The 16,118-nt window shown below is 37.1% G+C and overlaps 1 protein-coding gene across 1 annotated transcript in view; it reads left to right on the forward strand.

The window, feature by feature from the left end:
• LOC311601126 (amine oxidase [flavin-containing] A) overlaps positions 1–16,118 on the forward strand; it is a 54,121-nt gene that overhangs the window by 34,947 nt on the left and 3,056 nt on the right. The window contains exons 6-13 of the mRNA XM_084788525.1: positions 211–352; positions 2,407–2,556; positions 3,227–3,386; positions 4,180–4,276; positions 8,763–8,816; positions 12,637–12,694; positions 13,986–14,083; positions 15,892–16,003. Of these exons, the coding sequence (XP_084644651.1) occupies positions 211–352; positions 2,407–2,556; positions 3,227–3,386; positions 4,180–4,276; positions 8,763–8,816; positions 12,637–12,694; positions 13,986–14,083; positions 15,892–16,003 (871 nt within the window). The remainder of the gene's footprint in view (positions 1–210; positions 353–2,406; positions 2,557–3,226; positions 3,387–4,179; positions 4,277–8,762; positions 8,817–12,636; positions 12,695–13,985; positions 14,084–15,891; positions 16,004–16,118) is intronic.

Below are 16,118 nucleotides of genomic sequence, written 5' to 3' on the forward strand. Positions count from 1 at the left end.
ATTTTTTTATTCACACTACATTACATTTTATAAAGGTACATTCCTATGACTTCTGCATGTACTTTAATTATGTTATTATTGATGTATGTGTGACTGGTGTATATATTTCACAGTATGCATGGAGGTCAGAGGATAGCTTTTCAGACTTGATCATTTTTTTTCCTCCTGTATGCATTGACATGTGATTTTTCACTCTTATTCTGTGAACAGAACTGCTCGAGAATTTGCTACTCTTTTTGTGAATATTAATGTGACTTCTGAGCCTCATGAAATATCTGCCCTGTGGTTCCTGTGGTATGTGAAGCAGTGTGGCGGCACCACTCGGATATTCTCAGTCACCAATGGAGGCCAGGTATACCTTGTATATTCTAAAACTAACTTGCCTAAAACAATTCTTTATAATTCCTTCATTGTTTATAATCATTTATGGTAGTATAAAATGATCTAAAAATATGTCTGAAATATTCCATTTTGAATTAATTATATCTTAATAACTAAGTTCCTTCACTTAAAATGTAGGAAAATGAAGCTATTTATGGAGAAGCAACTAAACTACTAAAAATAAGTTAATTTCCAAGAAAATTGTAGTGCTTATAGAATTCATGTGCTTATAACCGACTTGGTCTTTATATAGGCTTCTTAGCCCACTTGTTTCTCACAGGTATTCTTTCATGTTAACTTCTACAGAATGGAAATTACTCTTCTAATTCACACAAGTAATCTGTGTCCACTCTTTTCATAGTGAGTTCTGTAGTTTGGATTTTATAATTTAGCAGTCCTCTTGCATTTGTTTTTGGCATTCTTATACTCCCATTACTAATACGTAAAGACAGTGAATTCAGTATGTAATAAACTAACAACAAAGCCAGAATTCTAAACCCCAATTCCTTAGACTCTGATATTCATTGCAAACATTTCCCTTATCCAAAGAGAATGTCTCTTATCTAGGACTGTTATACCTGAATAGGATGAAGTTAATTAATTAGTTGCAGTTTTAAGTTTATGTTGGTACCTGAATCCGAGAATTTTGAATGCATTTTATGAATGTAGACTTTATCTTCAAAGTAAACTATTGGTCTCCCCCAGAGATCTACAAAAGTCCTCAAATTGTTATTGTGATAGACCCCTGGTTTTGGCAAATAAAGAACTGCATTTTAAAATGTAAACTAGTGGATAGGAATTCAATAATGCTTTTAAAAACTAATATTTTACTTTCTGAGCTATCTTACTCATGGGTTATTTGTACCCTCCTAGACAAACCCTATATGACCTTTTAGAAAGTAGAGTTCGGATTTTGAATCTCAAGCCATTATCAAAAAATATTTTAAAATACCTTAACATTTACACTTTTACAATTTAATATTAAATATTCTAAACACAGAAGGGTAGATAGAATTAGTCCATGATTTTTTGATTATACTAGATTTTAAAGCAGCTATTTGGAAACATAGATGGGATTCTATATTGAATGACTCTAAATTCTTCAGAAAGGATACTTCATAAATTAAGTCTGAACCATTCTGTGATCATTTTTATAAAGAACTTTGGTGATCTCACTATTGCAAATGTTACTGCATAGCTACGTATAAGTGAAGCTTTGTAATTGTTAGCTGTGGCCTGTCCCTCCTTTACAGACATCCATTTCTAATCACTCGAAGAATCTTATGGCAGGCTAAGAATATTTACTATATTGAAACCAAATATGTTGCATTAAGAACTTATCCTTTTGGATTATACTTGTGCAGTATCCATGCCGAGAATAGCAGATTACAGATGGCAGAACACTTCTGATCCTATAGTGCTGCTTAAGAGAAATAATTAACAATTCTTAAAGGAATAAACAGATGCTTAGCCATCAATATTCTTCTTTGACAATGAAACCTACTCAAAAGCTGAAATTCAGGTTCCCAAGACCTGATTTGGCTATTTTAGGGTGTGTGTTAACTCTAATAGCACCTTAAGCCTGTTCTTTTAGACCCACATTATCTATAATATAACATTTTCTATGTTCTTATCTGCTCAGGCAAGTAAATCCAATGGGAGTTAGAAACCACAGCCCCTAGAATCAACATAGTTTTCTCACCTTCCCAGGACTACTTACATGCACCATACTCATAGGCATGCTATTTGCATTTAATCAGAGCAGCACTGTAATAGAGAACATTTTTCCTGGTCTCTGATTTTATATGCTAGTAATGGCTTTTCCTTGCTAGAAGCTGTGCTGAGTGAGGATGGTAATTAAGGTACCTTGACTTACCCTTTTTCTGTCCTAATGATTCTTACCATAATTGGCTGTTTCAAGGCTAGAGGTCTGGCATTGAAGTTCTTGGAGTTTTACCAATTAGTGGCAAATGTTCCATGATTCTCCTTTCATAACTTTTCTTTTCTGTTTACCTTCTCCAATAGGAACGGAAATTTGTAGGTGGATCTGGCCAAGTAAGTGAACAGATAGTGAAGCTCCTTGGGGATAAAGTGAAGCTGAACGCTCCTGTTAATTATATTGACCAAACGGATGACAACATCATTGTAGAGACACTGAATCATGAACACTATGAGGTAAGCCATTATAGGCAAAGGAGTTTATAATGAATAGGTTTTATGCTATTTGTAACTTATCATACATAACCTAATCACTCATATAATCAACTCTAGCATATGTCTACCTCAGTTCTTCCATAGTGACAGACTTGGTTTACTTACTATCCTTGTTTGCTTCTCTGTTGCTGTGATAAATACCATGACCAAAAGCAACTTTAGGAAGGAAAGTGTTTATTTGGCTTACAGGTCCTGATCACAGTCCATCATTGAGGGAAGTCGTTGCAGGAATTCAAAAAGGAGAAGAAGCAGGAATCATTTAGGAATGGTGCTAATTGGCCTTGCTCCCATAACCTGTTCAGTTTGCTTTTTTACACTACTCAGGACTACCTGCACAGGGGTGACACCATCCACAGTGGGTTGGGCTTATCTTGTATCAATCATTAATCAAGATAATGCCACACATATTCCCATAGGCCTGTCTGATGGAGGCAGTTCCTCACTTGTGGTTTCCTTATTCTAGTTTGTGTGAAGTTGACAAAATTCACCAGCCCACCTATCTTCCTTGTTCTATTTTGTTGCTTCACAGTGGCTTGATTTGGTATGTTTTTTTTTTCTGTTAAATGATGCTTCATACCTTCTGCAAAGGCTGCAGCTCATTTTAAGTGATATTTTGCATATTGCATTTCAGTGCAGATATGTAATTAGTGCCATCCCACCAACTTTGACTGCCAAGATCCACTTTAAACCAGAGCTTCCACCTGACAGAAACCAGTTAATTCAGCGTCTTCCAATGGGCGCTGTCATCAAGTGCATGGTGTATTACAAGGAAGCCTTCTGGAAGAAAAAGGGTAGGCTGCTCTTATTTGTGTTTAAACTATTAAGAAACTATATTTTATGATATTGAATAGAATATGCTGAATACAAAAAGATAAGTGTTCAAATTTGTAGAAAATTATAAATCTGTCTCTAAATTTCACAAAATGGCCTCAGGAGTGCTTGGCAACAATGGGAGAAAAAGTTGGGCAAGCAATGGGAATAAAAATTATGGGGCTATCACTGTCAAGCTCCTGGCATTTAATCTTGCTGCTTATTCTTCATGAACAAAATGAGACCAAGGGGCCTTAGTGGAAAGAGTGCTGCTCTGAAGTAAGCTATTCCTGGACTTTACCAGCTTAGTAGAATCAATCTCTAAGCATAAAATGATGATCAGATTTTGTGATAAATGTTCATCAAGGTGAACATTGAATGAGGCAGTGTTTAGAATATAGGCCTTTTACAGATAGGGTCCCTACTCATATTCAACAGAATCCTCTTTACAACTTCTATAGTTAATGGAAGTGATTGCTTCCAGCACATCATCGCTTTCTCCATCTGTTCCTGTATTCAGGGCCATTTTACCATTTCCCCCATCTTACCATTTTGCCATGCATGAGTCATAGCCTTTTATGTAAAAATGATAGACAGGCTATTTTCTACATACAGAATAGGCATCCTTCTATAGTCATGTGTGTCTTTAAAATAAAAGGTTCTAGAGTTGAAGCAAATAGTAGTAATTTAGTAAAATAGTTTATATACATTCTATATATGTACATATTTCTAAAGTTGGTTTTAATCTCTTAATTGATTTTTCTCCTGGTTAAGACTACTGTGGCTGCATGATCATTGAAGATGAGGAAGCTCCCATCTCAATCACTCTAGATGACACCAAACCAGATGGGTCATTGCCTGCCATCATGGGGTAAGTTGGAACTGGGTGCAGTTTCCAATTTGTGTTAGTATAGGTGCTGGCAAAGGATATTGCTTTAAAATTAGTCATAAGCAATGGTAAATATAAACTATATTGTGTTTCCATGTATTAAAATATCCATAGCAATGTTTTTGTGTGTGAGACAAAAGTCCTGGAAAACTACTAAACTTGACTCCATTTTTAACTTGTGCCTGTTATCTTTTATAAAACTTATATGCTGAGGATAGACTGGAACAGGCAGTATGGTAGTCAGTGTTGCCTAGAGGCAGACAGTTCACAGTCATTCTGGAAAGAGAACCACTTTACCTTGTAAAACCTTTTAAATACAGTGTATCTGCACTTGATCTGCTTTCCAAACACTTGTATACTAAGTAATAGTATCAATGTAAAATGAGACATACTACAAGTGGATGACATGTAGTTATCATTTACCAGCGATGCTCCTTTATCTTTAGAAGTGTGCAGATAGTACCAACAGTCTCCTGGGAACTAGTGCTCTAGAGAAGAAAATGGGCCCTCACAAAGGAAATGCTGAGGGACACACCTTCTGGTTGCTTACCTTTGTCCTTTTAAAAAATTCTCTATTTATAAAAAGCCTTTTATTTTGCTACACTATTATAAAAGAATACATATTAATAACAGTCAAGTGACTTTTAGAAACCAATGGTTTCTGCTTTTGATTTCTGGGAAATATGGGCCTCCTTCCTGAAGAGTTAGGTGAAGTCAATAAAACACCACATTGAGCATTTTGGGAAAGTTACAGAGAAAAGGGGGCAGGCCCATGCTCCAAGGAAGTTAGGAAGCTGGCTCTGATACAGAGTTTTATAACACTTCTCTGGCTATAATGTAAGAAATAGCACTAAATTCCTAAGGCAGGCAGGAGCTTACAATATAATAACCATAAGAGCAACACATTCTCTTTATCTTTTTTCATTTTTCTTTTTTAAATTAATTTATTCAGATTACAATTCAGTTGTTCTTCTATCACTCATATCCTTCCGTTCCTCCTACCCCCCCCCACCCTATTACCCTCCCTTTAGTCCCATTGAGTAATGCAAGATCCAGGTAGGTAAGCCAGCTTAACATTTATACAGATCAGAATGCAAGTTTCAGAATGTCAGTGGCAATCATTTAGTTTTAGATGAAAAATCATCAATGTTTTTGCCTTATATTCCACTGGAGTTGCTTTGGCTTTATAATAGGGACATATGGTACCTTTCTAGGCATTACTGAAATTATTTAGGAAATTCCTAGAAAAAGGTATACTTATTGGTTTTATTTTATTGATCAAAATGTATAGCTGGGTGAAAAAGGTTTCAGTACATTTCTACTTTGTGGAATAACTAAATCAGGTTTGTTAGCACACGCTTTACCTCATATGGTTATCTCTTTGTCATAAGATCATTAAAAATCTTGTTTAGCTATTTTAAAATATACAATGAATTAACATTAACTATGGCCACCCTACAGTGCAGTAGATCACCAGAACAACTTCCAGTTTAACTGGTACTTTATATTTATGGGAGGCCAGACTATATCTTTTCCAAACATGAAAAATCACTAAAAACATTTGTGGTACAAGAGAGTTCTTTGTCTGCCTTCTGTTTACCTAAAAGCACAGCAGATATTTTAAAAGGCAGAAGTCTTTCTATCCTCCATTGCATCTAACTTATATTAGGAGGTAAGTTCTCCTTTACAGGAAATGGCACTTTATTAGCTTAGAACCAGAGCCAGAGGAATCTGTGAGCTGACCTCCAAAGGTTACTTCCATTGCATTTGCCTTCTCATGGTTTCCCATCGTCATATGCCTAAAACTGCTTTCCTGTTTTTTCCTATAATGTGTTATTCTTGTTAGATATGGAAAATAAGCCAGACTTATCACACCTGGGTTATTATTTTTACCAGTGTGTCTCCCAAAGTCCAAACACTGCAAAGAACAGTAAACTTGCTCCTTTTTCTTTCATAAATCTCTTTTGTTGTTATTATTGCAGCTATATGAGGATTGAGGGTTAAGAAGAAATATTTTGTTCTTTTTATCACTGTTGCTGACCAGCTACTTTTGTTGTAGTAGGGCCACAGCCTCTACCCTCACCTTTTTTGTGTGTGTACAACACTAGCTATTGAACCTAGGGCCTGGTACCTGCTAAGCAAATTTCTTCTGCATTTTGGACAATTTATTTTGATATAGGGTCTCTGCTAAATTACTCAGTAGCACAACTGGCTTTAAACATTCCTGCTTCAGATGCCTGAGGAGCAATTGTAGGACTGTATTGCCAGGCCCACCACCGACCAGCTCTATTGCTTGCCCTCCCTCCCTCCCTCCCTGCCTTCCTCTTTCGCTTCTCTTCTTCCTTTCTTTCTTGAGGCAGGTTCTCATGTAGCCAAACTGGAGTCCAACTTGCTATATAGAGGAAACTGGCCTTTAACTCCTGACCCCTTGGTTTCCACCTCCTAAAAGCGGGGACTGCAGACATATACTACTACATCTTACTTTGGACTTTGTTCTTAATAGTGAAATCCTTGAAGAGATATCACCTCCACTTTGTTCTTCGCATTTGGCTCTAAGAGCCTCAAAAACAGAGGTGATAATTAACCAGCATTATGTTTATAATAATCATCGCCTTTCAGAAACTTCACTTTAGAACTGTTACATGTCTCCAAAACAACCCCAGCACATTTGAGTTCCCACTAAATGGCTAAAGAAAATTGAACTATAATATGTCCATAGTTACAGTGATTATTGTAATCCTAACTTGATATTGAAGAAACAAACAACACTGTCTTTGAGGTCAGAGCTGTATGAAATCAGCTGACTATTAATTTAATTTTTATAAGATCTTGGTAATGTTAGTATACAAGTCTAAACTTATTGATTATTGAAAACTATTAATTTTGAGTCAACACTGAAAGTGCTAACTCAAGCAAGATTATGATTGTACCCCATAAAGTTGAATCATTCAAATTTCAGTTTTTAATGCATTCATTTTTAAATACTAAGAAATGATATATTTCATTATGGCATTTCATACATACTTTGTTTTTTCAGATATTCCTCTTCCATTGTTCATCACATCCTCTAGCACTCTTCCTGCTAGTCCCTTAAATAATATGCAACTGCCTGTGAAACTCCATCCTGTGTATCTCTCAAACAAAATAAATACAATTTCAACCACTTTTTGTATGTAGTTTATTTTATATATGTGAAATAATATAGATGTATATGTAAAAATTTTTAAATGGTTAAAAATTGTATTTATTTTGTTTGAGAGACATCCAATAGATAGATAGATCAAGGCTGAAAGGGAGTATTTCTTCTCCTTACCCCCAAATTAAAGTGTTCCACAGTTTGACTGGAAACTTCTTCAGGTAATTAATTTTATTCCTTCTCAAGTCTCTGATAGAGTTGAAGACCAGGTAGTTTAGTTTTACAATTAATTTTAACCATCTTTTAGTGAAGTAGTTTTATCACATTTTAGATCCTTTAGCTTGGGAGTAGTACTGGAGAATAAATCCAGAGTTCTCTGCCTACTAATCAAGAGTTTTACCATTGAGTTATGTCTCCACCTATCCCTTGAATTTTTGTAAGATTTCTCATTCTATTAATAGTGTAAGTAATGATTTCATCACACAATTCAGTTCTATAAAATTTAAGTGCAGTTAGTATCATTGATATAATAAATATAATCTATTTGACTAAAGAGGGCAGATAGATTATCATTGAATTTTACTGAGTTCCTTTATTGGGAGGCTATATTTAAGCAGTTCCCAAGGAAGCTGACTTAGAGACAGAGTCAAGGGTACAGGATGTTTATTGCGGTGAAATTTAGGAATTACTGCCTTTGTAGGAAGGAAGAAATCATAAGCATTTAGAGGGAGACTTGGATGTCAGTGTTGTCTAAAGCAAGGCCTCAGCCATCCCATGGAAATTTGGAAACTGGAATGGCCCCACACTGTTGTCCTAACCTGAGACAAGGGAATGGGACAGCTTAATCACTGGGCGTCATTGCCTCTTGGGAGGGACAGGATATAGACTGAGGGGTTTATCTGCTGCTGAATATAATTGACAGGGAAAGTTTTATCTGTGAGATAAGGTTACTAGTTACTGGTTCTAAAGAACATTTAGATAGGGAGTAAGGGGTAAGCCATGGCATCTATGGTAGGCATGTATTAATAATTGTCCAGCTTGCATTGAGTGTCATTGCCAGATAAATCATCTAATGCAATCTTAATATGTACAACATCTAATTTCTATAATATCAATTATGGTCTAAATTTTAGAAGTAAAATATTGAGCAAGAGGCTGCCTGTTAGGAGCTCACAAGCTACAGAGTTTTGGATACAGAGGGAGCCCATAAGACAAAATGCCATTTGCTCTATGAGAAGGGGAGAGCTATGAGATCTTACTAGTGCTGAGTAGATGGTAATGTACATTTATTATGACTATAACTGACCATTCAAATGTGGCTTTCTCCTCCAGCTTCATACTTGCCCGGAAAGCTGACCGACTTGCTAAGCTACATAAAGATATGAGGTAAACAGTTTATACCTGAAAATCAATAATGGTTGCTTTCACGTTCTGTTGCACCAACAATAGTAGAACAGCAGCAAGAAAAGCACAATATTTTACAATTATTCTCAACCTCAACAAACCAACTTTTAAAATAATTTATGTTCTCCTTGCTCAAGTTAATGCCTATGTAAATATATTAACTTAATTTTACACATTTGTGTGCATTTTATGTGGTTAAGAGGTAGGGTTTTCCTAGAGTATGTAGCTACATAGAGCCCTCATGGCTTGATCACTATTCTTAAGCACCGCTCTGGCCCCTGCCTCTGAATACTTACTTCACCAATGCTATCACCATGGTGATAAAATTCTAACAAGAAAAAAACTTGGTGTGTGTGTGTGTGTGTAGGCTCGTGCATGCCATAACACATGGTTGGAGAACAGAGAACAATTTCATGACATTGGTTCTCATCTACCTTGAAATGGGTTCTAGGGATTGAATTCAAGTCATCAGGACTGTATAGCAGGTACTTTTTTGAACCATTCTGCTAACCCTAACATGGGAATTTTGGAGGGATACATACATTCAAATCATAGCCACTGACATGTGACAAAGTAAAGAGTAGCAGATAACACATCCATTTTTTTCATTATACCACACTAAGCTTGACATTTTCTTTTGGATTTCCTGCCTTTCCTTTCTATTAATAATAAAATAAATACCAGACTAGACGTAGACATTTGATTATTATTCCACACACTGGCTGGACTGTAAAGTTCTTGTAAGACAAAACCTTTACTGAATATATCAGTGATGAGAGCAGTGGCTTTCAAAACTGACTGTATTTAACTCTCTCAAAAGTTATTTTGAAAGTTTATTTTCTTAAGTATTATGGAATATGAGAATTTGTATTTTTAATCACCTGCTCAAGTGATTATGATGAATAGACAAATTTATGAGCCAGTTGATAGATACAACTATAAGATGATTTGCATGGTAACTTCTTTTTTTAAAATATGTTTTATTAATTTATTCATATTACATCTCAATTGTTATCCCATCCCTTGTATCCTCCAATTCTTCTCTCCCTCCCATTTTCTCCTTACTCCCCTCCCCTATGACTGTGACTGAGGGGGACCTCCTCCCCCTGTATATGCTCATAGGGTATCAAGTCTCTACTTGGTAGCCTGCTATCCTTCCTCTGAGTGCCACCAGGCCTCCCCATCTAGGAGACGTGGTCAAATATGGGGCACCAGAGTTCATGTGAAAGTCAGACCCCACTCTCCACTCAACTGTGGAGAATGTCCTATCCATTGGCTAGATCTAGGTAGGGGTTCGAAGCTTACTGCATGTATTGTCCTTGGCTGGTGCCATAGTTTGAGCAGGACCCCTGGGCCCAGATCTGGCTGTAATATAAAATATATTCTATTAATTTTTGAGCCAAACTAATCTAAATGTATTGCTCTGAGTGGAGAATACAGCTCAGTTAAAGTACATGCTTTGTGTGTATGAAGCCCAGTGTTTCATCCCTATCATACATACAAAAAATATTTTTTGTATAACATCATTGCCTTCCATATGTTTTTTAAAAGTTTTAATTTTAATTAGGGAAAGTGAAAGGAATGATTTTTTAGTGTGTTTATATAAGCTTGTCTTTGCCTCATTTAAGAATATGAATTGCAGTAAATGACATATTTTATTATGTTTTTATTACTTATGATTAACAGTGAATTACATGATGTTGATTTTTAAGTTTAGTTCTACTTTAGTAAAGATTTTATTATATGTCCAGAAAATAAAGCAAACACGTTAAGTGTTTTTGAATACTGGCTGGCAATTGTCTTAGAGTTTCCATTGCTATGACAAAACACCATGACCAAAAAAGCAAGTTGGGAAGAAAATAATTTATTCAGCTTATACTTCCATATTGCTGTCCATCACTGAAAGAAGTCAGGACAGGTACTCAAATGAGGCAGGATCCTGGAGGCAGGAGCTGACGCAGAGGCCATGGAGGGGTGCTGCTTACTGGCTTGCTTCATTTGGCTTGCTCAGCTTGTTTTCTTACAGAACCCAGGAACACCAGCACAAGGATGGCACCACCCACCATGAGCTGGGCCCTCTTCATTAATAATTAATTGAGAAAATGCCTTACAGCTGGATATCATGAAGGCAGTTCCTCAACTGAGGCTCCTTCCTCTCTGATGACTCTAGCTTGTGTCAAGTTGACACACAAAACCAGCCAGTACAGCAACAGTTTTATTTGACAGAGCAATATTGTTAATTGACGCCAAATGTCCGGATTACTACTCATAATCTCTTGTATAGTGAGAACCTGCCATCTTTTTGTGGCATAGAAAAGAGGATGCCATACTAGACTGAGCACAGATTTTGACTCAACACATGTTGAGCACCCGTTATGGGCATAGTGCTCAGAAGAGTAAAAGTTTGCCTTCCCATTACTTAACTGAATGGTAATAAAGGAATCCGCAGCTCCAAGCTTTAGCTTCATTTCTTCAATGGAGATTAGATGGAGAAAGCAAGGAAATAGTAGTCTTAAGACTTCCTGTATGTTAAGGCTTTTAATCAAGCATTTTCTAACTGTCCTAGAATTAACATACCCACCATATATTATGTGACGTTCATGAGTGACAGTTGTCTCCTTTAAAGCCTTGCATAGAAAGAGAATAGCGAGAAATAATGTTTATAATTCCACCTTTTCTTCCTGACTTACCATTTTGTAGTTATGTGATAGGAGTTCTAAGAGTTATATTAGTGGTATAAGAATAATGATATCAAAAGTGATAAGCTTACATTTTGCTCCACACTATTTAGAGAAACTGGGCTTTTGTTTTAAAAATATTTTCTAATGTATTGACAATATAGATTTGTATTTTTAATTTGTTTTTATTACTGCTAAGCTTCACTCTTGTATCTATAAGTGCACTCACTTCTGCGTATTTTTAACTTTTTCTCATCTGATCTTAATGCTTGTTTTATGGATTTGAATTACACCTTATGTCTTATTTTTATAAAAATTGTTTTGATTTCTCATTAGCCTTTAACAAATAATTTCAGAGGCATTTCACATATTAAACAATATAAAAACTGAAAAGAGTAAATATAAATAGTATATATTCAATACTTGAGATAGATCCATTAATTTAATGAAGATGGGTAAGTTTAGTAAAGTAAGCCATGAAAAAATTCGCCAGTATCAAAAACAAAAACAAAACAAAACAAAAACCAAATTAAGCCAGGGTTGGTAGCGCATGCCTTTAATCCCAGCACTCGGGAGGGAAAGGCAGGCGGATCACTGGGATCGCTGTGAGTTCAAGGCCAGCCTTTTTTTTTTTTTACAAAAGTGAGTCCAGGACAGCAAGTACTGTTACAAAGAGAAACCCTGTCTGGAAAAAAAAATCACCAGTGATAATTGTGATTTTAAGTTGTATCTACTTTCAAGAAGAGATTAGCCAGGTATGATATATACTTGTATATAATCCCAGTGCTTAAGAGGCTGAGGCAAGGGGATCACAGCAAGTTTGAAACCACCTTCAAATACACAGCAGTTCCAGATTATATATAGTCGGACCTTGTGAGGATTCTGTTGATTCTTCAAATTACCATGTTGAGGCATATGACGTTAATCAGCATACAGAAATTCACTGAGGTATTTAAACTGAGTGCAGAGAGTAATTGACTTTGTTTTATAGTTACAGGTGGCTATTAAATTTCATTTTTCTTCAAGGAAGTCACTATCAAGTACCCCAGAACTTACTTAATGTTTTTGTTCTATTCCCATCAGTTATGACTTCTTTAACATGTTTTTAAAACTCTTCTCTATAGAAAGAAGAAAATCTGTGAGCTGTATGCCAAAGTTCTGGGATCTGAAGAAGCTTTATATGTAAGAACTCTCAGTCTATAACAGGTTTTGCTCTGTTGGCTCAAAGTGGTAAATTAAAACAATTTCTGGTTTCTTGGAAGTCTTAAGCAAAGAATAGAAAGGAGTGTACTTAATTTAGAGAATTAATTTCAGCAATCTAAAGGCATTAAAATCTAGTGTCAAGTACATGGAACTTGTGATATGGCATTACTTTGACCTTTTTAAATGCTCACTGGACAACAGACATTCAATTGTCCTAAGAGAGTTGGAGCTACAATCACTGTGTCACCAATCACTGAGATTGGTATGCAGAATAGAGATCTCGTGCTCCTGTCATTGTCAAGTGCTTGCTGTAAAACAAAGCTCTAGATATGACATCAAGTGTTGCTGAAGACACCATGATGTATGTGTAAGACACACCAGACTTAATCTTTGCCCAGATCAAAGGCAAACTAATTCATTTTCCCACATGAAGACACAATCCACACCTCATTTGTTACTCCCCGGGTTTTTACACTGCTTCTAAAATCAGTGAGAAGGGAATGGTTTCTGAAGAGCCCACCAGTAGCTGAGGACGTTTTCTGTGGGCTAGTGATTGAACTATGCAAATAATAAACATTTAGAAAGTGACAGGGAAGTTATGGGAGGCTCTCTCCTTAGGGAGCATTTTCATCTTAATTGTTTCCTTTGAGCAGTATTTTTATCATGTACTTCCAACTTAGGGATGGGATTCTGAAAAAATGCTTTATGTTCATCTTCCACTTGCTCCCTTCCACCCTGCCCTTGTCAGCAACACCTGTGTAGACTGGAAAGCAAAGTGCATTGTCTTAGACACTCCAGAGTTTGGAGAATGCCTTTCCAAAAACTGCTTGGTAGTAGGGTTTCCCCGAGACTTAGCTCTAATCTTTACAATGTGCATGAATGAGAGTGTCCTCTCTAGCAAGTATTGGGATATGTCTAGACACCCTTAGGAAAGAGGTGGAGAAAAATCAACGTCTTTCTTATACAATGTACTCCTTTTTTTTTCAATGCTGTGAATCAAACTTGGGGCCTTGGGCATGCTAGAAAAGTGCTCTGCCACTCAGCTTCATTTCCAGACTGATTTCCCCCTCTTATTCCCCTCCTACTTCTCTCCCCTTTCCATTCCTTTCTTCCTTATTTTCATTGGACTGGGGCTCAAACTGAGTTCTATCTCCACTTTATACTTTAAAATAAAATTTTCATTAATGTAAAAAATAAGAGGCTTCACTGTTGACAGGTAACAGTTCCATTTTGATTTTTCTTTTGGAATTTTCTCCCCATCGAACTACAGCCGGTCCATTATGAAGAGAAGAACTGGTGTGAGGAACAGTACTCTGGGGGCTGCTACACAGCTTACTTCCCTCCTGGCATCATGACCCAGTATGGAAGGTACTACCCAAGCACTGCACTAACACATACAGGGCTGGTACTCATTCAGACAAGGTGTATTCAGTAAGAATTAGAGAAACAGGTAAGAATTGTAGATCCCAGATAGTCAGCGTGTGACTCCGTGGTTGTCCCTAGAAAAATGGATGTTAACACATGGAGCAGTAGCAGAGTGCTAGGCCAGATTGTATATGCAGCACTTGTGAGATGAAGAAAACCCCATTGTCTTTTGGGAAGCCTTTTGAGCTCTCCTCAACAGTTAGTCTCACAGGGCTACTCTATTCTCCTTGGTACTAATGTACACAGTAGGACAATGGATGCACTTATCAAACATATACCTTGGCAACAGAGGATGATACTCTTCATAAGGAAGAGTCCACCTGGCGTGGCACGCTTGTAATCCTAGCACTCAGAGAGGCAGAGATCAGGTGGATTTCTGTAAGTTCAAGGGCAGCCTGGTCTACAAAGAGAATCCTAGGACAGCCAAGACTACACAGAGAAATCCTGTCTCTCTTGAAAAAGCAAAAATAAAAAATAAAAAATAAAAAAAGAAGAAGGAGAAGGAGGAGGAGGAAGAGTCCGCAGTGTTACAGCTGAGGTGGGAGGAGATGAGATCTACATGGCCTGGGAGTCTACATCTACTTAGAAACAGATTGTTTCATGTAACTTATTTCTTTGTCTTATCTAGGATCACTTACTCAGTTTTGAGATGCTACACAGGAGGAAGCTTGAAATGACATGCAGTCACAATTCCTTCACATTTTCCCTGTCTAGATGTAGTTACCACTTGGGGTCAGGGGAGAAGAGGCTTCTTCAGCAAATGGTGTCTTATCTGGTCACATCATATCTTCATCCGGGTTCTAGAGGATATTAGCATAAAGTTACAAGCATCTGTCCATGAAGAAAGAAGCAGCACTTGTTTAGCTTGCTTTCAAGAGCTTTTTGTTTATCTTTTTTCTTAAAGGAATCAAACAACTATTGTTATTAATAACAAGACTGATAAACAGATCTAGTTCTGGAGTCTCAGTACAGGTCTAGATGGCAGAAATAGAATCAAGGGGAAATGAGGGATAGGATTCTTGAATTAGAAAAAGGAGTGCCAGTGGGTTGAGATGCGGCTTTTGGCTGGGGAGGATGTACAGTTTAGGGGAGTTCATGTAAATAGCTCAGGCATGGCAAGAAGGTTGGGGTAGACAGTTGCTCATTGAATCTATCCTTGGTCCTGTTTATCAGAACTTCCTTATAGGAAGAGCCTATATCCTCACCCTTAGTCCCATAAATGTTCTGAGAAACTTGCAGATGATATTAAGGAAAAACACTCAAAGTGTCCCTGGGGTCTCTTCTGCTGGAAATGAGTGACTATACTTCCCCCATGCCGTTATAGTCTCTTTTGATGTCCTAAAATTTGCTTCCTGGCTTAATTTTGTGACTGTGTATAATCTTGAGTAAAACTGTACCCCACAGAAGGCAGTATAATGGGCAAAATGGGCTGCAAACAGGAAACGTGACTGAGATGTTACTGAGGAGTTGAATTCATGTTCTCACATGCTGACTAGTTGGCTGGAGATAGGTCAGCATCATCTTTAGTGATGAATAAATCTACAGTCTGCTTCTCCCAGGTTCAGATTCTTGTGTACAGGCCCAGAAAACAAATAACAGCCTTTTACTTTGGGTTGAGATGCATAGGTGTTTTCCCTTGATTAGTTTCTCTTCCTTTTGTGGACTAGATGAAGGCAATGAGTGATTGGCTCATTCCCCTGAGCATCTTCCCATGTAACTAACTCTATGTGACTTCCTTTCTTTCCTTGAAGGGTGATTCGCCAGCCAGTAGGCAGGATTTACTTTGCAGGCACAGAAACAGCGACACAGTGGAGTGGCTACATGGAAGGAGCAGTCCAAGCTGGAGAACGAGCAGCTAGAGAGGTAAGGGAGGAATCTAAGGTGTACTCCTTGTTCAGTTGTAAGAAGCAATGCTGAGAATTGAAGTGGAGGTGTCGTGCATGGACTATACCAGTGAGCTATAGCCCCAGTCCTGTGG

The sequence above is a fragment of the Acomys minous genome (genome assembly GCF_964271855.1).
Source record: "Acomys minous genome assembly, chromosome: 7".
In the NCBI taxonomy this organism is placed as follows: Eukaryota; Metazoa; Chordata; class Mammalia; order Rodentia; family Muridae; genus Acomys; species Acomys minous.